Raw genomic sequence first — 26,256 nt, 5'->3', positions numbered from 1 at the left:
AAGACCACATTAATCATATTTATGATGCTAAATTATCAGTATCAATATTTAAAAAAAAAATTCATCAGAAATTTAATAAACAATGAAGAAATTTTTCACCATGCTGAATGTTCATAAGATATATAGCATTGAGTTAACACTGGAACACTGGATAGTACTGTCTTTTCAGCAATAATTATCCATGTTTGATGATGAGAATGATCTGATGTTAAAAGTTAAAAATTTTATAACAACTATAAGTATAACAAACATCACAAAGCATGATATGTATATAGAAACATCATCAAAAAATTGCCTAAATAATCAGGCTATAACTCTGCTAAATTTAATAATTAATACTAAGTAATTTGCTACTAGAGGTAGATATTAGGTGCCATCTCTTAACTAAATTAATTAACCCCTTCCCTCCCAATTATAACTATAATTTTTAACAATGTATTAAATAATTTAGAACCATCTGAAATAATGTATTAAATAATTTAGAACCATTTGAAATAATGTATTAAATAATTTAGAACCATCTGAAATAATGTATTAAATAATTTAGAACCATTTAGCAGAGTTATAGACCAATTATTTAAATGATTGTTTGGTAATGTTTCTATATACATATCAAGCTTTGAGTCATATATACATATTGAGTGCCATTGTGGAATTGTACTTAGGCCATGGAGTAAGAGTTGTTCTCCAGTCGGTGTCGTGATTAATCACATAAGATTATATCTAAATTTAAATACATCTGGAAGCAAAGACTTCCTCAGGGTATGGGTGATGCAACTGGCAAGCACACTGCATGGCAAGCAGAGGTTGCAGGTTCAGGCCCCAACCTGGGTCAGTTCTTTTCTTTCAGAACGTTCTAAATTATTTAATAGATTATTAAAAATTATAATTATTAATTTAGTTAAGAGATGGTGCCTAACGTCTTCCTCTAGTAGCAAATTACTTAGTATAGTATTAATTATTAAATTTAGTGGAGTTACAGCCCGAATATTTAGGTGATTGTTTGGTGATGTTTTTATGACAACATTCAGGCATATGTTCTTTTGTCATTTGCCTGATGAAGACATTTTTGAAAAGATCAAAATACTTTTGAAAACATTTCATCATTAAACATGAATAATGCTGAAAAAACAGCATTCTAGTGCTATATATATCAGAAATTTAATAACTTATTTATTTTAAGAAATGCAATAATTTTCTGAGTTATTAAAACATAAACTAAAAATTTTTATCTGGAGAAAGCTATTATAAGTATTTTGTTAAGATTCAAGCTCCAAATGAGGGGTTTTTCGACTGCCTGAATTGTAGACTTTCTTGTACAAGCAGAAAAGTCAAAGACACCATAGTTGTACATGCAATCCTTTGTGAGATATTTGCTTCCAAATATCAGTTTTTAACATGTATCAGTATACTGTCTATTCTCCAAGCTCCGTGTCGTCAAGGCTCACTATCACTTGACTGATGCTTTGCATGTAGTTGTGCTCTTCAATGCTCGCACCTCAGCACCTGGGTGGGGGTGAGCCTCCACACGCCACTAAAACTATATAACATCAAGTACTCTACAAACAGTCAAGTATGCTACTCAAAGCCTGCATAGTTGTATGGGCTAAGTAGTTAAACATGATAGTCTTAGTGGAGCCACATGACTTGCGATCTCATGCAACCTAATTTTGGGGCTGTATCTTGCAAAAGGTTGCTTGTAGAGATATGGTTCCCTTGACTTTTTTGCTTTTGTAGGTATGCATCTCTGATAAGGTCTCAAATGTCTCATTCAGAGCTTGAATTGAGCCCCCTGGACAGTTATTCACCTCCAAAAATTAGTTTTTTCATATACCAGTACTACTGCCTATTCTCCATCTTTGGCATCGGCCAAGACTCGCTATCATTTGCCTTGACTGATGCTTTACATGCTGTCATTTGTACCTCAGTGCCTATGTAGAGACAAGCCCCACACCTCTAAAACTGTATAACATCAAGTATTCCATGAACCGTCAACTGGGCTACTCAAAATTGGTATAGTTGCATGGGCTAAATAGTTAAATGCAATAACCTTAGTGGAGCAACACAACTTGATTTTTGGGTGCTGTATCTTGCAAAGGGACACTTGTAGAGGTATGGTTCCTTTGACTTTTGTTGCTCCTATAGGTATGCTCTACAGCTCTAATAACATCCAAAACATCTCAATCAGAGCTTGAATTCAGCCAGTATTTCAACTATTATATCTGCCACCATGGGCATCTGTAGTAGAGGCAAATGGGGCACTTGTACCTCCTTAGTATTGAGTAAAAAATTCCACAAATTATAATCATAAACGTGTGATTGAGATATGTAATCTTACACCCTTGACCATGGAATGCTTTGATGTGTATTCTGTGATGTACTTGTGGAAAACACCCCCAAAAATTTATTAGCACATGTATATTAATATTATGCTTCCTTATGTAATGCTAGAGTTTCAATATTTATTTTATTTATTAGTTTAAATTATTTCTCTGCCAGTTGGCAACAACTGCTCCTTCTATCCTTTATTTTATGAAGTGTTACATTATAATGGTTGTTATAATAAAAGTTCTTTCTCAATATCTTTTTGTGTTTAATTCACGAATGTGAGCTTATTATTATTATCCATCCAACAAATTTAAATAATTAAATAAAAATTTAATCATGTAATTATTTGTCTCCAAGCTTTGTCCCCTCTGAAAAGTTTTCTGCAGTTGTCCATTCATTATTATATGTAGTATATTAATTAATGTTATTATACCATAATAATATTAAAAAATAAATGAAACAATAAAAAGAAATAAAATTTAAATCTAGGATTTCATAATAAAATAATTTCAGATAAAATTTCATTGTAATTAATTAATTAGAAGTAAACTTACCAATATTTATGAATTTTTAATCCAACAATAAAAATAACAATTATGAGCAGAACTAACATTCCAAGGATTATGAAGATAAAATGTAAAAAAGGTAATCCAAGTATAGATTTTTCAAATTTGTCATCACTTTGATAGCTAACTACAATTTATATAAAATAATTCAATTAATTTTTTAAAGATTAAACATATTTAATTTTAAAAATTTTTTTGTATAATATCAAATTAAATTTTATACCAATAACATGCTGTCTTGCTTCAGAGATAGATGATTGCTTCTTCTAATAATATTAAAAAAAAAAGTATTTATTTACTTTTACAAATAAGAAGAAAGTCCCAAAGGACAATTGATATCTTCTGCCAAGTTAACAAATATACAAACATAAATATAAATATAACAAATAAAAAAAAGAAATAACAATTTAATAAAATTAAAAATTATGTTACATGTTTTTACATCTTAATTTAAAATTAAAAAATTAAGAAATAAAAAATCATCAAAATTATACATAAATAAATCTCACAAAATCTGATAAATTTGTAAAGCCAAACACCACTGAATTATACCGGGTTACTTTTCTGCAATTATATTTAATTAATTACTGAATAATTTGTAACTGAGAACGGTATATCATATTCAAATCCAAATTCTGGAAGAGGCGATTGGAATGGAGGCTCAGGTAGTGTAACTGGTAATGCATCCACATGGTATGCAGGAGTTGTGGGTTTGAGTCCTGCTCTGGGCAGGTTCTTTTCTTCCAAAATATTCTAAATTATCTAATAAATATAATTGCAGAAAGTACCCCAATGTAATCTGGTGGGTGTTTGGCCTCATCAAAATTATTTAAATTTTGAGAAATACAATAAAAAGAACCTTTGAGATACACTCAAACAAAAAAATGGAATGAACATGCAAGGTAGAAGTTGTAAGTTTTTTGAAAGAACATGTAAGAATAGCCCATCATAATAAATAAAACCATTAAAATTATTTTAAATAAAGTAATTGAAATATTTGATATGCTCAAAACAAAGGAAAACCTAATCTAATTCTTGCAAAGTTAGGATTCTGAGTAAAGTAAAAACTGCTTAGGCACCTGCATTTGATGCTGTCAAAATGGGCAAAAATGAGCATGGAATAGTTTATACATAGAGTCTTAGTATAAGTTACCTGTATTAAACAACTACCACGGGCATTGATTTTTGGTCAGAAACAACATACAACAACTGTAATAAGCAACCACTTCCGCAAATATATCTGGTCTAAACTCTTGTTCAAACCCACCTCAGACACTTCTCCCACCCTTGAAATTAGGTGCAGGTGTTAATGAATTAGTCTAGCAACAAAGGAAATTCATTTCAGTTTGTTCAAAATTGTCCAAAAACAAAAGAAATGCAAAGTGCTTGTTGATAGAAAATTGTATTAAAGTTATCAGAGAAAGTGAAAATGGTTTATCCCAACAGCAATTAGCAGTGAAGTTTAACTGTGGGAGAACACTATTTATTTTACCTTAAACCTACAGTAGAAATTTTCCTTAGGGGTATAAAATATTGTACATGATACAATTACAAAATTTATTAAAATATAAATAAACTTTTTCAAGAGCTCTTGTAACACATTGTAATTATATTATTGTAAATTTCCTTTCAATTTTGTTTCATTTTCCTTTTTCTTGTTATCTTTTCATTCCTTCTGTGCCTTTGCCTTTTCTTAAACTCACTGAGTTGGCATCTGATTGGCCAATGAGTGTCACATGAGTGAGAAGGTCCACCCCAGGACATATAAAACAGGCTGGAATCATGTGTGAGAGAACTTTTTATTGTTTCTTCTGTTTCATTTTGTCTTTCATCTGGTCACTTGTCCCTGCGTGCTGCTCACCATCCACACTAGAGCCCAACCAACAATGGAGGCATGTGGAGACACTTTGAATTGTCAAAGACAGTATATAAGGGCATAAGAAAATAGAAATGAAATGCAAGGAAGGGACTCGGCTATATTGTCACGATTGAATCCATTTCCAGCGAACTGCATAGTAGGAAGTCTTATCTAAAAGAGGAACAAGAACATTCGTTTTAGAAGGAACTGATGATTAAATTTTATGTACTGACCAAGTGAGTGCAATCAGGGCGCGATTTAACAATCAGAGGCCCGTGGGCACAAATATGATGGGGGCCCCCTTTAAGAGTAGGCAAATTTGATGATTTAGAAAATTTACACAAAATACTGTACTTTCAACTAGATTTCAACTAGGAAGTTGTAAATTTCATTTAAAAATAAGGTTATTGTAAACATACATATAATTTATTGTGTAAAACTAATTATTTTAATTTAATTGAAAAATACCTATGTAAAATTTTTTTCCCAAAATTTTCCGATATTTCATAGGTTTTTCCCGGGTTTGGTTTTCTCTGCCTGTGGCCCACATGATTAGGCCACACTAGGCTGTCGTGGTAATATTTAAAAGAAATTATGTTTAAACACAGTTTTGTGGGGGCCCTGGGCACCGGCCCCAAATGCCCTTATGTAAATCCGGCCTTGAGTGCAATTATTGTAAGTGAAATGAGCAGCCCATGTCATTAACGATGACTCTCCAGCTGGAATCACTTTTTCTTATTGTGTTAGCTGACATCGTGTTCTTGTACTCTGTTTTCCTTTTTTCCTTTCTCTGTCTCTAGTCTAAGATGTCTTAGCTTTTGTCGATAAATATTAGATTGTAAATTGAATTGTACTGTGTTTCATTGTAAAAATTATTTAAGGAAGGAGTAAATTTCTCTGTTGTGTGTTAAGCCAACTCATTTACTCATGTTCATCCATCCCATAGACCCATGAGCTACTAGGATTACTATACTCTAGCAATTTTATCCAAAAGGGAAGATGCAGCCATAGACCAAATGGGTAATCCATAATGTATGCAAGACTGAAAATTAATAAAAAAAAATAGCTCTTAATGCACTTTTAGATAAGATAGATTTACAGAATTGCCATAATATTCCACATCTAATAGCCAAAGATTTAACTATTTTATCAATATGATTTTTAAAAGTAAGTTTAGTAGCAAAGATTATTCCCAGATTGTTGAAAGACATAACATAATTAACAAGAGTGGAGTCAATGTAAAAAGTAGGTAATTCTCCTTTGAATTGAGAATTAAGGTAAAACACATAACCACAGTTTTTTGTAAATTAATCCTGAGATTAGCACAATAAAATAGACATTTTAGCAAGCAAATAGACTGTAGGATTTTCAGATCAGAACATATTAACATAATGTCATTGGCATATGCTACAATGTGAGACTAAACACCAACCAAATGCCGAAATGTTTAGCTTTAATATATTATTAATACAATGTGAGATTTAAGATGGCAAAGAAGATTCTTAATATATACTGCATTGAGAAAAAGAAGATCTTAATATATACTGCATTGAGAAAAAAAGGCCACTGAGAATGGATCCTTGTTGAATACCACTGTGGCTACACGCCATATTTCAGATGTATTTTTTTATGTGTAATTATATTGTTTTTATATTTTATATTTTCTTATTTCCTTCATTCCTTTCTTCCCAACCCATTTGTCCATTCTTCCTGGAATGGACCTATTGTTCTTACCCTTTCTTTGTTATTTCGATGACTGACTCACCCCTGAGAACAAAAGAGGGAGTGTAGCCCTGAGGGAACACAGAGGAACAGATGTGTCATTCTGGAGCGAGAACTCGAGTTGGAAGGAGTGATAGTGGTGTTTCCCGAGTGCGCCAAGTGCCAGAAAGATAGGGACGAGGACAATTTGAGTTTTTCTAGAGAGTGAAAGAGAAAGTGAAAGCGTTCGCCGATCCCCGTTTTCACCGTTATATTTCGGCCGGTAGCTTTGTCATCATCGTCTAGTCGTGGGCACCCTCTTTCCTGTCCATTCTTAATATTCTCTCACTTCTATTTCTTTATTTTGTATAATAGTTTTAATTTTATAATTTAAGTAATATTGTCGGGGATTTTTATTGTACACTAGGATTAAGGTTTATATTTTAAGAGATATTGTCGGGAAAATTTCTGTACCAGATTCCGTATTCTCTCTCGTGTATTGTCGGTGAGAGAAGGTGTTGTTGGTATCCCCTGTATCCTGTTTATTTACGAGCGTAGAAATAAAACTCATTGTGTTTTGTTCCTCTCAATTTCGTTTCTTTGTCTTTATACTGCTCGTTAACCTCACACCACATAAGGGACTAAATTTATGACCATTGAAAAACCTACCCCTAACTACCCCATCCCTAGATTGTGTTATTACTAAACTAGTTCATTTGTGCATCTCCTGATGATAGACTTAATTGCCTGAAAATATTTGAGATAAACTTGTTAATAAAGTGAATACCAGTAAAACAATGTTTTGTTTTGTTATGTTTTAAAGAATTTGGAGTTTTTTCATATTAATTGAAAGAAAATTTATTTTCTTTCAATATGAAAAAACAAATTAAATGAATGACAAAAAATAAACTTACTCCACTAATTGTTCTAATTCGAATATTATACAACACTCCTGGAGATAAACGAACATTTTTATATTTTCCATATGTCTTTTGATCTCCTACAACAAAATAGTGATAATCCTCTTTTGGCAGATCTTTGGCATCTAATTCTGCAGTAATGTAGTAAGGTATTTTTGCAAGTGTAGCACTGTCATGGTCTAGTAAGTGTTGTTGGTTGATTTCTTCCCTATTTCTACCATCTTCCACAATTATTTGATATTTTCTGCAAATAATAATAGTAATGTAATTTATTTTAAAGATAGATGGTTAGGTTTCTATCATATATTAATATTATACTTAGAAATTAATTTTAATTAACACATTTTCAATAGTATCAATAAATTCATTATGTAAGTTGATATTCTTTGTAATAAGCATTTCTCCATCTAATGTGCATGATGAGCATTTGTTTTTGATGATGCACACATCAAGGCCACAGAAAAATAGGTGAAATTTTGACTTTAGGTATGCCTAGAAAAAGTCATTAAAAATTATTCATTATATACTGTATATTCAATCATGATCAAACAGACTGTAGCATCAAGAAAAATCCAGTATAAATAAAATTTCACATTTGTTACTTTAATTTTATTGATACTTATTCTATTTTATCCTATTTTTTGCATTGTGTCACTATGCAATGTGCAATTAACACCAAAATAAAATATAAAAAATATGCAATTTTTATATTACAAATTTCTGAATCATTAGCAAATAACTTCAATAACTATAACAGCTATCTATGAAAGATTTGAAACTTTAAATCAATTCTCATAAACAATATCTATTTATTTAGCTATAGAAAATGTTAACATTGTAAGCTGTTACATTCTTTGATAAACAAACTTCATTAAAGAAGTGTAGTATGTTAATTAGTTTAGATAATGTAGAGTATTTAGATTTATAAACAAATTTTTAGAAAATTATTAATTATTAAACAAACAATAAAACGTATATTACATTATTCTTGAATGTCCAGATGAAAATTTAATTATAATAGAATCACTTAGTGTCATGTTATCCACAATTTCCACAATTGAAGGTGACATAGATCCTAAATTTAAAATAAATAAAATAATTTACTTTAAATATGAAATTTAAAATAGTTAATTAGTTTGGTTTTTGGTTTATTTCATGATTAAAATCTGTTATTTTTAGAATAAATTTTTATTGTACAGTACTTTGTAATTTTCCTAATTTTAAAATTTATAACTAAGAGTGTGTAAATTAAAAATGCAGAATATGAAAATGAATTTATCCTAGCAGTTTCTAGAAATTTATTCTAAATTTCTAATATTGAATTATAAAAAGTAGATAACGTGTAGAATTTGTTTAAATAATAATAAAATATTTTCAAAAATAATTATTCAATTGATGTATAAATATTTACAAGCTTAAAAAATTACATCTTATCAAATAGATAAATACATTTTAATTATTTAAATCTTGATTTTTATTAATAATTTAATTTTTTATAGGGTTGCAAAACAATGTATGCAAAATTAAAGAATTAAATGAAACTTCATAACTTCATTTTATAGAGACATTTAAAACTAAAGAGACTTGAGCAGAATATCCTGTACAAATTAATCAAACATTAATATGTATTTTATTAAAATTTACATAATATTTAATAATTTAAAAATTATATTTAATATATGGGTGATAGTGGTCATATGTATTTATTACTCCTACAGGGTCATTTAGAGATTTGGAAAATTTTCATATGAATTTCTGCAAATATCTTACACAAAATTGCAAGAATCTGTAATATATATTTACCCTATCATAAGCATAAAAATTGATCTATTAATTATTCATTAATAAATTCTGAGGCATTTAAGTGATGTTTTGAGTCAGATATCTGTGATTAATGAAATGATTAATATGTTAATTAAGCATTTATAGTACAATACATTTTATAATATTACTTGGTTTTTCAATGTGCTCGGACAACAATCGGTCATATGTATTGCAGCATGAAGCGCAATACATATGACCGATTGTTTGGACCATAGTCTTGGACTTGTCAGCCCTAACTAGCATGATTCTGTTCTGTTTCATTTCCAGGCGCTTTGCTAGTTCAGTGTTTGTGAAGAGTTTAACTTTAGCCTGTAGCTTGTCTACCGTATCTCTCTATCGAAATGCCTGGAAATGAAACAGAACAGAATCACACTAGTTAGGGCTGACAACTCCAAGGCTATGGTCCAAAGGTCATATGTATTGCGCTTCATGCGCAATACATATGACCGATTGTTGTCCGAGCACATTGAACAGACTAATGCGGACATCATGCAGAGAGATATTTGGTTTTTCAATTAAAATAATAAATTTAAAAGAATATAAAATAAATTTAATGTAATTATATTTGACATAATTAAAAAATATTAAATTTTTAAAATAACATTTAACGTTTGTCTTGATAACTTTCATAGGCATTTCCAGGGAGGAAGAGGACATATACCCTATACTTAATCAAAAACTTAAAATAAAAAAAAATCACTTGAATAAATTTTTAATGATTATTTATTCATACAATTTTCTAATAGTTAAATAAAAATAAATAAATCAAACATTCGTTATTAGATTTACCTACAAAGATAATTACGCACAAACTACTCCCATTGCCTCTCTTTACAATGACACGTAAATATGGCACTGATGTCTTCCAATATAAAACAACAAATAAAAGGCATAGTTTCAGCATACTATATACCATTTAATTCAGAAAATTTAGCTCTGCAATAACTTTTGAAAATAAAACTACATATTTAAGATTATATTACTAAATTTTTTGGGAACTGACTATATTTACTTTAAAATTAAATAAACTAATTTATATATATCTTAATACCTGAAGTAGGTGTCCAGAAACTGGTTCTAATAGGTTCTCCAAAGCCAATTCTTGTTGAAGCTTTCACTGTTATATTATATTCTGTATTTGGCTGTAAATTTTCAAAAGTTGTTTGTAATGTTGAACTATTTACTAACTGTTCTATTAGATCCATTTTCTGTAAACTAAGTTCCATGGAAGATGGTTGACAAGATACCTAGAAAATAATTTTACAATTTTCACACATTCTAAAAACTTTTAGGGTAAATAAATTCTATGTTAATTGTTCCTTATTAAAGATATTTTTATTTTGGACACGTAAACAGCAGTTAGATGAACTAAAATAAATCATATCACATTTATTCAAAAACTTTGTTTTTACAAAGAATGACAGTCAGAATAACAAATCATCAAAAATAAAATGACTCATTCAACTAAAATATTTTATTCGTTAATTGTGAATATGTTCCATAAAAATATATTTATATAGAGAATCATTAGTACAGTTTCTGTAAAATTTATGATTAATTTTTAATTATTTTTATTTATGTATTAAAACAGTTTTCAATAGTTTATAACATTATAAAAGTCTTTCCTTTCAATAACAGTTTTTTACTAACAAAAATGTTGTTCGACATTAAGAACTATTATTTTAAGAAGAAATAACTTAATAACTTATAATTTATATGGAAATAATTATATACATAATAATTTAATTTATATATATATATATATATATAATTAATATAATTTAATTTTATAAGATTAAAATCTTTAACAAATAAAAAGATTTTATATATTAGGACAAAATCTTTTTATCTGTTAAAGATTTTAATCTTATAAAATTAAATTTAATCTTTTATTCCTTTCTAGTTTATATTCATAAAGTTTATTCATATATATAGTTTTTATTAGTTTTACATATATATATATATATATATGAAACAATATATGTATTACACAGGGTATCTGGCTTAGAGGTTTGATAAGTAAAATAAAATTAATATAATGCTGAAAGAACTAAGAGTTTTTTCTAGTATTAAAGTCAAGCTAATGCCAACAGTTATTTTTTTGTTGTTTCTTCAATACTATTTTTAAATAAATGATAAGGTTTCTCACAAACCTGCTTATTGAATTCTATAAAACTGAAATGTTCTGCTATAATCATAGAATGTGGTTTTTGGTGTTTGCACATAAGAAGGACCAAAACAGTAAGCTGAGTTACCATGCCCTTGTGAACTCCGCAAGCATGTGGTCTGCGGGTTTGAAAGAAAGGGAATAACACCCAAAAACAGTAAAAATGAATAGACGGTGAAAGCGTGTAATTGAACAACGGTTTATTGAGGACGAAAAACACAATTAAATATTAATACATGACTCGGTCACGGAATCCAATCACGTTACAATCTTAATACTATCCGATTATCACCCTCCTAAGTTTCCTTCTCTCTACACGAGGCCCTATTTTTCCCGACAATTATTACAAAACTGATGACAGAATTAAATATCAAGTAAAAGTTGGAGAACAGAATATACAACTAAATATACAAACTTTCTCTTGTAATACAAAAATCATTGACAACGATGATACTACAGTTAGTCCTCCTTGTTGTTAGATGGTAATCACTTATTCATTTCGTGTAATTCCTTCGATGGAAGTGGATTCCCTTTCAATGCCGTACTTCGCCTATACTGCGTCCATTGATTCACCTCCGCTTTCTTCTCCTTCTAACGGCCTGCCACGTCTTCAGGTTGCCAACCAACAAAAGTCCTCAAGAGGCAGTCACAAGACAAAAAAAACTCCTCGAACATGGGTTACATGTGGTTTTATATCTTCCCGCTAACCGACGTCACTCCGCCCCACGTGACACCACAATGGGCGAATCACCACAATGAATGCCCAGCCAGCAGGTAACTGGTGGTATCGTGGAAGGAAACGAAAAGGACCTGTACAAAAACATACGCGACACGACAAACAAAAAAGAATCAAAAATAATAAAAATAAAAATATATAATAGCCGCAAAGCGCTACACCCTACTGTGAGGTCCTGGACAAGTCTGAACCATCATAAATGTGGGTGCCGGGAGGCGGACGGAGTCTCGTTCCTCCTTTTTACAGCTAACAAGTCCGTTAGACTTGCCCACGTCAAGATGGCGGCTCGGATGAGTTACGCGTTACGCATTTCGCGAGTGGAGGAAGTGGATGGGTTCGACGTTAGAGCGGCAGAAGATAATATTCGAACAAAGGACATCACAACGGTTTAAAACAACAACAAAAATTTATTAACGCTAACATAACAGATACAATTCGAGCAAGTTACTGTCGCCTGAGCGCAGCTTCACAAAGGGAGAGTTCACACAACTTTGGGGTCATACCTCGTGATCCGGGTTGGTCCGCTCGGTCAAGGTCGGCTTGCGGTCGGATTTTCTCGAACGTTTGCGCGCTTACACACCGTCGAATCGTCACCATGTACTCGGCCCCCCTTTCCTCCCTCGTCGCCCTTTTATTGAGGTGGTCACGTTGTTCAGTTTCACCAATCCGCAATTTTCGTCGGTTGTTCCTTCTGATTCATTTTTTCTTCCTTTTGACTCATATCCCTTTTCCCTTTACACGCACGAAAAAGGATATATCACTACCGGTTAAATTCCGGTGGGTTCAAACTTTCACATAAAATTTGCATTGAAATTATTTGTTGTTTGAACGAAAGAAAAAGGAAATTGTGTTTGCAGTTAGACATGGATTTTTGTTTATTTAAGAACATGACATAAAAGTAAACATGTGAGTCTTGAGTATGACTCAGACACGTGTTGAGTTACTGATCAGCATCAAGCTGGAGAGATTGAACTTTGACATTAGCACGCTTATATACCATAAACAAAGTTAAATCAAATCGAGTGGAATTGAAAGATTGACAAAAAAGAAAAACATCGCAATAAATCATTAGTGACCAAAATTTGTCAAGAACAAAAAAAAAAGAAATAACAGGTTAAATTATAAGAGCAGATTTCTTTTTTCTCTTGTCACTTCCCAAACGGAGTCAAGGGATGGTCGGATAGATCATCTCAGATAGACATTTTTCCGGGACCCAAACCAATCCTATTTCATCTGGAAACAGGGGAAGGGATCAATTGGGGAATGACAAGCAGAAGTCAGAACCAATAGGAATGAGCGATCAAGGACATAAAGCCTATAAAAACTCTGAACCTCAAGAAAAACGAGGGGAAACACACTCAGCAAACAGACACGTAGATTCCTACATTGTGTTGACAGGCAAACCAAAATCCAAGCAATATCGACACTGCTCACCTATCTATGCAACATCTATCTATGTAAGCAGATCATTTGACATAAAGCCTATAAAAACTCTGAACCTCAAGAAAAACGAGGGGAAACACACTCAGCAAACAGACACGTAGATTCCTACATTGTGTTGACAGGCAAACCAAAATCCAAGCAATATCGACACTGCTCACCTATCTATGCAAACATCTATCTATGTAAGCAGATCATTTGTATTCAATAAATGGGTTTTTTGAAAAAGTGCCTCATATCTGTGCCTCCCCTCTGCCATCACCACCCAAATATGATTTGACCCTTGACTATCCTGATGCAGAATTAAATGATTTCACCCTAGTTGACTAATCTACACTACCACTATAGGACATCCAGAATCAAATCTGTGTGATGAAAAAACTCCAGAAATTTTCTGGGTAGTCTGACCTGCATATGTTGAACCTGTTTGTCACCACCTGGTCACCTCATTGTGAACCTGGCTGAACCCAAAATGGATCTGAAAAAAGTCCTTAGTGCTTTTTCAGGCAGAAAGAGTAAGATAAACCTTGTTTATATTTTTTAGGTATTGATTTTAAAATTATAGTTTTCACATTACCATAAATATTTGCAAATTTTAGTTTAAAATATTTAATGGTAAATCATAAATTTATGTGAGGAAGGGTATGAATTGATATATTAGAACAGATATATGCCTGTGTGGAAATCCACCACTCCTATTACAAAACATGGGCTTTGGAAAATTGATATAATGGACAATCATATACTTTCTTCTTTCAATAAAGGGACAAGCTACAGTTTAGCTAAAATAAAAGATTGTTCGTGACTCTTTTGAAAGAAAGAATATCTGAAAATGCTAGATCTATGTAAATTATTTAGTTTATTGTAGCAATCCAATCTATTGATTGTAGTAATATTGATATCTTTTTTCTCATATATTGTACGTACTGGATAAGTAGAATACGATAAAAAACACACCTTTAACAATCCAGCAAATAAAATTTACTAAAATAAAAACGTTTTTGATCGTTTTTAATGATAAAACAATAAATTTAAATAACAATAACGATAAATTTAAATATATTTAAATTTACGTTCTACTTTCACATTCTATTTTATGGTAACTGAATAAGATCAGTTAAAAACGATCGAAAACGTTTTTATTTTAGTAAATTTTATTTGCTGTATTGTTAAAGGTGTGTTTTTTATCGTATGATATATTTTTTGAAACTTTCACATTGTTGGCTAAAAAATTGTTTAATTTGTTCAATATACATGTCCCAATTAGAGTTTAACTGAATTCATTAATATAATGGCATTTATTCTCGCCACCAATTCTTGTACTGTATCTTATCTGATGAATAAGAACAAAATTAATAAATTTCATTTTTAGCAAATAATTGCAGATTAATATTGATAACAAGATGAACAAGATTTCACTACTTTGATTTCGACATAAAGCATTTTTTAAGTGACTAGGTGATCATATCAACCTGCTTATCATTAAATATCACAAACAACTCTGACAAAGTATATTGCAACTGCCACATGATTTTTTTCAAGTGCATTACTTGCCTAGAAAAAGGTTATAATCAACATATAAAAGGAAAAAGAATACTAAAAAAAACAACAACAAAAAATAAAAACATGTGGTTACAAAAAATTTAAGAATTATATAGTATATATTTACAAGATTTTTTTTATATCATGATTACTTATAGTGAAAGCATATGTACGTTGAAATAAATTATTATGCATGAAAATGAAAAATAAAAAGATTACCTTGTACCCACTTAAAATGCCATTTGGTTTTAAAGGAGGTGACCAAGAAATTGTTACACTATTGTTTGAATGTGGAATCATGTCAATTTTTGATGGTGGATCTGGAACTTAAAAGAAAAACAAAACAAATAAGTATCAATGAAATAATTTAGTCATAATATAATAATAAATTATTACAGAAATATAAAATCTAATTTGTTTATTACCATATTCTTTTGTTCTAATTGAAACAACAGAACTCCAATTACCCCACCCAATTTTAGTAGCTGCCTGAACCTAAATAGTTGAGACAAAATAAATAAACTATTTGAAGAAAAAATCTAATTAATTAATTGTTATATATTCCAAATTCTAAATCTATAAGCTATAAAAATTATTTTCATATTTTAAAATATTTTTTAACATTTATTAAGTTAATAAAAATTATTAATTTTTTTGTGAATGTATGTCTCTTTAATCCGAATGAATCAATCCGGTAGACTTCCTCACAGCTATTAGATTAGGTACTTCTTTATTGGAAATTACAAATGCATTTCGGGCCTATGTAGCATTTACATAGGCCCGAAATGCATTTGTAATTTCCAATAAAGAAGTACCTAACCTAATAGCTGTGAGGAAGTCTACCGGATTGATTCATTCGGATTAAAGAGACATACATTCACATTATGTATATACAGCTACCACATCTGACATTGAGAAGAATATTAATTTTTTGTTTAATTATCATAAATTAAAACATTTGAATCATTTCACATAAATAATTCATATATACAAGAATCTTTTGATTTCTTAAATTTTATTTCATAACAATTAAAATATAAGTTTTATTGTTATTATTAATATAATTGTAAATTTTTACAATTTATTCTACATTTAAAATTATTTAATAATTGTTATTAAAGCTGTAGAAAAACACCTTTAATCCAATAAAGATTTTATACAAAAATATACATTCAGTGTAAATATTATACATTGATATCAAATACATAGTTTGTAAGAATTTTTTTTCTCTATCTTATGCAAAATCAATACAAAATCTAATAGTACGAAATTGTTTTATAAACATCATATGGGATGCCATGATATTGAATTATCATAATTTTCATCTAATATTCTATCATACAGAATTAATTGAACTATTACAAATAACTGCTCATTCAAAATGTGCAGTTTTCATCCACAAGGAACGTCTCATCTGTAGTCACATATTCATCTGGCATGATGCAATATGCAAGCCCCTCCAACCAACCTATGACAGACCATACAAAGTGATATCTATGCAAGGAACAAGCTACAAAGTTCAAATCGATGAAAAAACATCATCTATAAACATCGATCATCTGAAACCAGCCTTCATGCCAATCTCCAAACATTAACAGGGCAATTAATTGCTGGTGTGCCAAGAAAGAAAGTAAACAACAATGCAAACTTGCACAAATTGTTTTTTGATGATAAACTTTTTGTTAAGAAAAAATTACTCTGGCAGATTATAGGCAGAAAATTACAGTAATTTAAATATTTAAACTAAAAAACGACAAAAAAATTTAAATAAAAAAATATTTTCTAATATTAACTTTTAATTCTGTACAGAGACAACTGCATTTGATGGGAAATATTAGCCTGTATTTTTTTCAAAACCTTAGTCTATAGATCCTTCTTTCCCCTACAACTTTATTCACCAAGAATAAAAATAAGAATTTAGTATTTGCACATTCTGCCATACCATATTTAGGATTAATCACATTATGAATTGTTCACAGTTTCAAAAAATATCGGCTAATACTTTCAATCAAACCATAATTGTCTCTGCATAGAATTATCTGTAATGACAAGGATAAGTTTTCTGATCTAGATATTAACTTTTATAATTTATTAAACACTAATTACTTTATTTTATAGAATACAGCACAAACCTGTACAGAATAGTTTGTAAATGGTTCTAAATTTTCAAATGTGTATTGGCCATCTTCGTTTCCATTGTTATTCACTGAAAAACTTTTCGTATCCAATTCATTATCAGTCGGCCAAATATGAAGTCGATATTTCACTATGACACCATTAGATGGATAAGGAGCATTCCATTTTATGATAAATTTATCTTCTGAAACCCAGTCTATTCTTGGTGAAGGAGATGAAGGAACTAAAATAAATGATTCATTTATATTGCAATATTAAAAATATTAACATTTTAATACATTAAAAATATTAATTTCAATAATTCTAAATTAGTTCTTCTAATTTTTATGTTGAAAACTTTGATTTCACTTTAGTTTGTTACTTTATGTGAAATTTTCAATATAATTATAAACAAAATAAAAAGTAACGTTTCAATCATTAGATATGTTAAAACACCAACTGTTTGCATTGATATAATTGAAATTTTAATGTAGATGACTATGTAAATTAGTAGAGCTACTAAAAGGTCTGACATTGTGGCTGTCGACCATGTTTGTTGTATATTTTTGTACATATTTTTGTACTTTTATTTATTAGTTTTAAGTCTTTCCTGTTTTTTTTTGTTCTACAATTCTTTCTAGAAAGTTCTTTCTTAATCCTTCTCCCATGGAGGTAAGACTACAAATTCCTAGAACATGTAAAAAACAAAAGAGGGGGTTAAGCCTGGAGGCAAAATGGCTGGAGAAGATTCAGTCGGGTGGTGAGATCCCGAAGAAGAGGCATGAGGAAGGCAGTACTCAAGAGTGTGTAAAAAGAAAGAAAGAAGAAGAATACAAGAGACTGCAAGGTGCTGAGGGATCCGAAAAAGAAGTGGAGAACAGCAAACATCTAAGTAGAATATTGAGACCAGTGAAAGATAAGAAGGTCTACGGCGAGAGAGAAATCAGAAAAATATTAATATAAAAGGAGAAAAGAATTGGAGAAGGTGTCTTATCCCAAGATTCATCGATTCGAAAAAGTCCCGAGTATTTTCTAGTCTTCCTCTCTGTCCTTTATCCTTAATTTCCATCTTTTTTCATTTCCTTTAGTTATAAGATAGTTGTAAGTTTAGTTTTTAAGTTAGAGTAAGTTAGATCGTCCTGCATTCATTTGTCACGTGCTAGGAATAATATTTTTTTTGTTGGTTTAATTAAAAAAATATAAAACGTTCAATGCCTGTGTATCTTGACTAGGATAAGGTCATAAAGTTGGGATCTTGTAAAAAGAACCGGTTCGTTCTGAATAAATAAAATACTTTGTGCTAAAATTTGTTATTAAAGTTTATTTATTGTACCACCCTGCTTGCGGGATCCAGTACGTCTCATAACAAACATCACAACATTTTTTTAACCACCACTTTTGTTCTGTAACACGATAGACTTTTTTGTCTCGTGTTCACTTTATTCATGCAATTATTTACTTATATTAAAGTTTTTTTTATTTATTTATCTTATTTATAGTAGGAAGTGTCTATGAGAATGGATTTCTCTTCCACAATAACAACAAAACAATAAAAACACTGAAAAATATTTAAATATTTTTGTATTATTTGTCACTTCATTATCCAAAAACTCTAAAGCCTGATGGAATCAATGCTTGAAGTTATTGTCAAATGTTATACAACATCATTATGTACAATGCATTGTGTCGCAATGTTTTGTGATTGTTCTTCCGTTACGTAATAAAAGGTTGGTGGCGCTGTTGACCCCTTGGGCATCATGACCGTTTCACATTCCTCTTTTCAGCACTGACCTTCTGTGAGTCAAGACAGCATAATCTTTCTGAGCACTATTCATTTTTAGTCTGCAATTTGAAACAGCTGTAGGCCTACAAATTCCCACTGTTGTCCATTTGTTGGTCAGTCTGTCCTTCCATAATCCCAAGAGCAGTGTTAGATAAATGAAAGTCAAGACCTGATGTGGATAGCTTAGGGACAACTCCGAACTTCCAGTCTAGACTGGAAGTCATGTGATTTCAATTCAAAAATTTTCCCCAGAACAGAGTTAACTTGATGACCAGCAGGATTGTTTTTAGTGAGGTTGAGGCCAAAGTTTTAAACGCAAAAATGTGTACATCAGACATTCGGTGCCGCTTTCCTGTAAGTCTAGAAGTTTGACAATGGTGTTTGGATAGTCAGTGGAATCATGCTCCACATTCCAAACACCATTGTCAAACTTCTAGACTTACAGGAAAGTGGCACCGAATGTCTGATGTACACATTTTTACGTTTAAAACTTTGGCCTCAACCTCGCTTTTATCAGGAAAAGTATGATGTAAAGAGCAAGACTACTAATTTGAGATCAAGAGCATTTATTTTAGATTAAATTAATTAAAAATATGATTGTCACAATGCTGGGTTGCAATTTTTAATGTCAGAAATATATAATGAGCAAAAATTATTGTGAGTACTTCAAAAATCTAGCATTACTATTTATATTTACTTCTACACCATACTAAATACTGTATATACAGTAATTATATTTAGTATGAATTTTCAAACATGGCAACTATTTATTTTTTTTATAGTTCAAAAAATATTATTGAAGTGAAGAATTATAGATAATTTATATACTTTAGCTAAACTGGCTGTATCAATAAAACTAATTCATATAATCAATAATTTATGTAAATCTTTTTCCACTATATCATATAAAAGCTATTTTTGTAAAATATTTTTAATGAAACTTATTCTTTAGAATTTACCATATTTTCTACTGTATTTTTTTAATCATCAGACTGTGTAAAATAGCTCTAAAAATTATAAAATTTACAGTAAAATTAATTTGATGATTGTTTACCGTAAAACAAAAGGTTGAAGAAGATAAACTTAAACACAAATATATATAAATATATTGTTGTTGACTAATTGGCAAATTATTAAAAGACTAATAATTGTTTATTGTTCCTTATTTCACAGTTAAAAAAGTAAGATGAATAAAATATTTTTATCTATCTTACTTTTCAACTGATACTTTCCTTTTGAATAGCATACAAAATACCCCCCAAACAAAAGTCATTTTTTATGTTCCCATCAGTGGCTATTGTTCAGAGGTTTGTTAGAAGGTATTGGTGTTTGTTTATGTGCATTTAGTGCATTACAAAAGCTAGAATTATGTTATTATATTTTAATAATATTGTGAGACCGTGGATTTTAGCGGGAAAATTTGGGTAAATGAAAGAAAACTTTCATTTTTTTGTTCAAGAATTTTGTAAACAATCACCAATAGAAAAAACTCCTCGCGGAGAAACGGAGCAGAGGTCTCCAGTAACTATCAACAGTTAGGTGGGAAAGTTGACACTTAGCTGTCAAGAATTCGCAAGTCATCGTCAACAACCGACAGCTTCCCACACTAACACTATAAAAGCTCGCGCCACCGGAAACTTAGGACGCTCGCATAGGAAGTTATTATTGTACTTGTGTTCGTCTCCATGCCCAGGAATGAAGTCCCGTCAGAGAAGACCTACGGCAACTCTTCCACATCGTCGGCGACCGCCATACATCGAATTATATCGTCCAATCTCACACCAAGAGGTATTTTGTTAGGATCTTTGTAAACTCTCTCTCCCGCAATGGCAATAGCCTTAGCTCATAGCCACCTGCTTGTTTAGAACTTGTAAAGCTTTATATCTACTTACATATAACCGCATAGTACTGTAGAATAGTTTGTAATCACCTTGTATGTTATTCTAGTTATTCAATAAATGTTTTATTTGTTAACCTGTCTCCTGTCAATCCAAGACGCCTGTCGACTTACCGACGCACCTCCTCACTCACTTTTTTGCTCTCCTAGTCATCCAAAACGACAACGAGATCAGATTTTGCCAACCCGTGCAGTGTAAGTAGTCAGCGAGGATAAACCCCTGACCCTCTGCCTATCTCACAATATGTTTTATAATTGTATAAGGCTATTAAATAAAATCCATATGATAGCATCTTAAAAAATAAACATTGAATATTGTAAAACTTTATATTACCATCTTCAGTTGTCCTAGCATAAATTTTTTTAGAAAATGGTCCACTGCCTACTTTTGTAACAGCTCTTACTGCAAATGCATATTCTTCATAAGGAATTAGTCCAAGAATAGTTACTTTAGTATCTAAAGAGTAAAAAAGTAATAATAATTACAATAATCGAATAAGTTAATATTAAAGCACAATATCTTGAAAAAATTAACAATTTACCTGACACTTGAGTTAATGAATTTATCCAAACTTCAAAATCAATATTACGTTTTTCCCTAATAGATTTTTTAATTTCAGAAAAATTTTGTAAACCAAATTCATAATTTTTAATAAACCCATTAGCAGTATCACAAGGTAGTGGATCCCATTCAAATGTTAATGAATTTTTATCTTCTGAAACAAGACGCACATTTTCAGGACTTGAAGTTGGTACTATAAAAAATTAAATTTATTTTTATAAAAGAAAAAAAATAAAGATTTATTGTATCTGAAATAATAAAAGAAATGGAAACAGTTATAATTTGTATTTATAAGAAATAAAATATAACTAATCCTCAATTTACATGTTAGATTAAATCTGTTAAAATTAATGTTGCAATGAATAGTATATTCGGCCAGGAGCATTGCCGAATAGCCGAATATTCGGCCAAACTATTCGGCTTGATTAATGCACTTACGAAAATTGGCGCACATACTGCATTATGGCAAGGATTGCACACACTGTTCTCTATTGACCCGCTGTCACTATGCTTTGCCAATCTTGTTAATTCTTGACAGTTGTAGCGGACAGACATGAATGTCATGGCAGTATGTGATAAGTGACAATATCAAATATGGATAACAATGAAATGATCTACATGTGTAAACAATGGAAAAAGAACATGTGAAGTGAAAATGTGAAAATAAATATGAAATTGAGCTGATAACATAATCGAACAAGTCGAGGCAGCTTACTGGCACAAAACTTGCAGCTGTCAATGCCAAATAATTGTTCTCATAAACTTTGGAAAGCTAAATGCTTGTAATGAAAGTCACTTAACATGCATGGGCGAAAGCCTGGAGTCGTTCAGGCTACCAAGCTGTCTCAAATCTGTGAAATCATAACAGTGACTTATACCAACATCTTATCTGTCTCTTTTCTCTGTTATCACCAGGCTATGAGTCATGTAATTGTAAAATGGGAAATTTTTTCTTAGCACGCCTAAACTTTACGAAAGGAACACACCTTCAAATTTTTAAGTTTCTAGCACCATTAGTTTTGGCTCTGTGTTAATTATCCTATCAGGACTTGTTCTTTTATATATGAGTATATAAATAACTAAACTACATAATAAATAAGTAGTTTTCATTTGTTTTGTTATCTTTTTTTGATCTCTTAAAAAAATAACTTAGTTATATTACTTTTCCTTTGATCTTTTAGATAAATAAGCAAAAAATTGCACTTTATTGAACTTGAAATGTATGTTCAGCATTAATAAAAGTTACTAAAATGATTAATTTACTGTGTTTTTGTTCTGTTTTTAGGTATTCAGTATTTGCCTGAATAGTGATTAAATATTTGGTATTCAGCTGAATAGTGAAAAATAAGCCAAATACCCAATAATAACCGAATATTCATTGCATAACTAGTTGACATCATTATCTAGCATTGGTGGATTCAAAGAGAGCTATATTAAGTCTTCTCTATTAACACACAAAAAAAAACAAAAAAATGAAATAAAAATTTATTTGTTCAAACTTTAAAATGTTGTTTTTAAATACAGTTATAATAATAAATATGATTTTTTGGACCATCTGCAATACAATCACTGCCATATTACATTGGGCTACATATCGGCTATAGTAATTATAAATTACAGATAAATTTGACCAAAGAGGAAGATCTCAAGCACCTTCTTGTATTTAATTTAATAATCATAATTTAATTAAATAATTTTAGATTAAACTGGAAGAAAAGAATTGGCCTGGAGTGGGACTCAAACCCACAACTGCAACTTGCCGTGCAGATGTGTTACCAATTATGCTACCCAGATCTCTGGTCCAATCTCCTCTTCCAGTATATTTAACAGTATATTATGCTTTATTGTAGTGTATTGAGTTTTGTTAAGTTGATTATATCTGTATACAATCATTGTGCATATGTTATTAAAACATACTTATTAATTATTCAAATATTTTAAATTTTTGAATAATTACATATCCATTACAGATATATAAATTAAGGATTAATAGAATAAGGCAATGCTACATTTGGACAATTTGCCAAGGGAAGATGTACAGTACCTCAGTAGGACTTTCTATGAAAAACTTGTCCATCCCTATATTTAAATATTGGACATGTGAAGAAAACCTAGAAAAGATGAAGTTTTCCAAGTCTTCTTCACATGTCTGACATCTAAATATATTTTCGGTCCCTTGAATAAGATTTTGAAAAGGTACAGTTTTATATTATACTAAGGCAAATGCCCAAGATGTTATAAACTCAATTTATTTTCATGTGATATAACTATCCACAGGCTCAGTAAAGGAACGCGACTCTAGGACAGTTACTCCAGCAGTAACCCTAAACCCGATTGTTGGCAGAACAATTACAAAACTAAAATGGCCATGTCACACCAAATTGCAATCACAATAATTTTATACTATAAACAAGAATAATTATTAAAATAATAATTTTCCTAAAACTAATCCTTAATACTACACTTACTCTAATAAAAGAAAATTGAAAATAGAAGCAAAAAGTAGTGGAGACAGCAATGAAAGACTGGGTCTTTCGGTTACCATGAGGGCCACATGTAAGTTTAAATGCAAAATACTTGTTTCTATATTCCTTTCCCTCAGTATTTGAAGGTTTTCTTGTATATTTTATCCTAAAAATTGGTCGCACATTTGGACTCCAACATGAAATGTTGGCTCTAACACAATAACTTTGGCCTAGAAACTTTAAAGTTTCAATTCAAAGTTCTAGTGTCATTTGTCTCTCTCCTTTCATGATCTATCTACAAGCACCAACCCAACAGTGATTTTCCTTTTCTTCATATGTCCTCAGGTAACCTCACATATGACATTGGTGAATTCTAGGAATTGATCCTTACCAAGAAAGAATAATTAAGAAGACTAGAAAGTTCTAGAAGGTGCAAAGAACAAATAGCAAAGAAAATTGTCAGAATAACAAAAGAACAAAATCATATAATATGGCAGGCAGCCACAACACACATTACATTATATTTTATAAAACATACGTATTATACACATTATTTTTTAATAATGTAGTTTATTAATTTTTAATATACAGATGTATAGGCTTCTTACATTATTATTTTATTTTTCCCAAGTAGGGTTAACCCCTCTTCGGGTAAACTCTCAACGCCCCTGTGCATAGCCTTATATATTTAAATACCTTAATAATACATATCAACATAGTTATTTATAAAGCATAAACATACCAGATTCCAAAGTTTTCACAATTATGGTTCTTTCTTCACCATAGCCAGCAGAAGTGCTTGCTTGGACACTTACTTTATATGTAGAAAAAGGCAATAAATCTTTCAATATAACCTATTAATATAAATAAATCCATTATTCAAATTGATAGTTAAACTTCAGAAGATTTTTCCATTAAATAAATATATACGTATAAAATTAAATTACGTCATGTTGAGATTTAGGTACAGTTTTATTTCTGTGTAAGTTTGATGATAATACATTTTCACATAGACCTTGTTTCATCAATTCATATTTGATTAAATAATCCTTAAGTATTCCATTCATTACAGAACTTGTCTTCCATTCAATTACTATCAGTTCAGGATTCATTAATATTTGACTGTATTTCAAATTTTCAACTGGTCCTGGAACTAATTTTTTTAAAATTGTAAATTAAAATTATATTATTTGAATGTTTATGAATGTTATCATCATTTAAAATAATGTAATTCGATATTAAAATAGTCATGAAAGAAACACAATACTGTTTAGAAGCTAAGATTAGATTTAATCTAGATTGTGGCCGTGCACCTTATTTTGTATATTGTAGTATATATTATTTTTAGTATTTATTCCATTTTCTTCCTTTTCATTAGTTCTTTTGTCTATCTTTTCCTAGAAACTTCTGTCTTCCCTAACCCTTCCCTGTTCAAATGGTGGTGACCTAATTAAAAGACAAAGAAAAGGTGGTAGCCTGAGGGCTAAGTGTAGGACAAGAGGTCACTTTTTGAATGGGACATTGAAGAGATAGGACGTGTTGTGAAGACTTCCAGGTTGTTCTGGCATCAACTGGAGGACAAAGGAGACGATAAGCCTAAGCTAGCATTCGAGAGGAATCCAAAATATATCCCGATATAGGAACCTCAAGAAGCTTATTGAGAGAATCGGAGAGACGTCCACAATCAACAATGCAGAAAGTTAATAATCTAGCATTCGCCACCATCACCCCAAGATCGTCGACACTTTGGAACCCATTCTTTTCTGTCATTATATATCCAACTATCCTATTGTCTATCTTTTCTTCTCTCTTTTTTTTTTATTTGTATAAGTAGTTTTAAGTATTTAGTCTTAGTTCCTTATTTTTGTAACGCGGTGAATATTCCTTTGTCATGAGGTTGCTTAATGATTCTACACGAGTATCTGCAGGAATTATATGTAGAAAAGGTTAATAGTGAAAAAACAAGGAGTGTCGGAATTGTAAAAGAATCCTGTAAAGTAAATAAACACGGGTGACGAGAACATTTATGTGTGTTATATTCTCTTGTTGAATCACTCACCACGTGCATATCCTACAAGATAAATATTTTTGAAATACTATACTTCAGCTTCAGATCCATACAAATATGAAATCTGAACTGATACAGGTTAACTGCCAGTTACAAATTGAACAGCATGTACCATAAAAATTTCTTTTGAAATTTATATTATAAAATTCCTTTGAAATTGAATTAGTAAATAAATATTTTACAATTTTGGAAATTTTATAATTTAAAATTACAGTAGACAGTCGTTAATCCAAATCAATTGGGGACTGGGGTTGTTCGGATTACTGATTTGTTCGGATAACCGA

At 30.5% G+C, this 26,256-nt stretch overlaps 1 protein-coding gene across 3 annotated transcripts in view; it reads right to left on the bottom strand.

Moving 5' to 3' along the window:
- LOC136973778 (receptor-type tyrosine-protein phosphatase mu-like) overlaps nucleotides 1–26,256 on the bottom strand; it is a 79,439-nt gene that overhangs the window by 13,867 nt on the left and 39,316 nt on the right. For 2 of the 3 annotated variants that reach the window (XM_067268537.1, XM_067268535.1), the window contains exons 18-29: nucleotides 24,852–25,057; nucleotides 24,647–24,758; nucleotides 21,420–21,632; nucleotides 21,212–21,334; nucleotides 17,215–17,441; nucleotides 15,508–15,577; nucleotides 15,302–15,408; nucleotides 10,249–10,444; nucleotides 8,355–8,448; nucleotides 7,368–7,617; nucleotides 3,118–3,160; nucleotides 2,883–3,021 (exon numbers count right to left, since the gene is read on the bottom strand). In XM_067268537.1, coding sequence (XP_067124638.1) covers nucleotides 2,883–3,021; nucleotides 3,118–3,160; nucleotides 7,368–7,617; nucleotides 8,355–8,448; nucleotides 10,249–10,444; nucleotides 15,302–15,408; nucleotides 15,508–15,577; nucleotides 17,215–17,441; nucleotides 21,212–21,334; nucleotides 21,420–21,632; nucleotides 24,647–24,758; nucleotides 24,852–25,057 — 1,780 coding nt within the window. The remainder of the gene's footprint in view (nucleotides 1–2,882; nucleotides 3,022–3,117; nucleotides 3,161–7,367; nucleotides 7,618–8,354; nucleotides 8,449–10,248; nucleotides 10,445–15,301; nucleotides 15,409–15,507; nucleotides 15,578–17,214; nucleotides 17,442–21,211; nucleotides 21,335–21,419; nucleotides 21,633–24,646; nucleotides 24,759–24,851; nucleotides 25,058–26,256) is intronic. The other variant, XM_067268536.1, reaches the window with a different exon arrangement.

The sequence above is a fragment of the Centruroides vittatus genome, unplaced genomic scaffold (assembly GCF_030686945.1).
Source record: "Centruroides vittatus isolate TY-2023 unplaced genomic scaffold, ASM3068694v2 contig_329, whole genome shotgun sequence".
NCBI classification, from domain to species: Eukaryota; Metazoa; Arthropoda; class Arachnida; order Scorpiones; family Buthidae; genus Centruroides; species Centruroides vittatus.
Note: the sequence above shows the minus strand (reverse complement) of the source record. Positions and strands in the feature narration are given on the sequence as shown.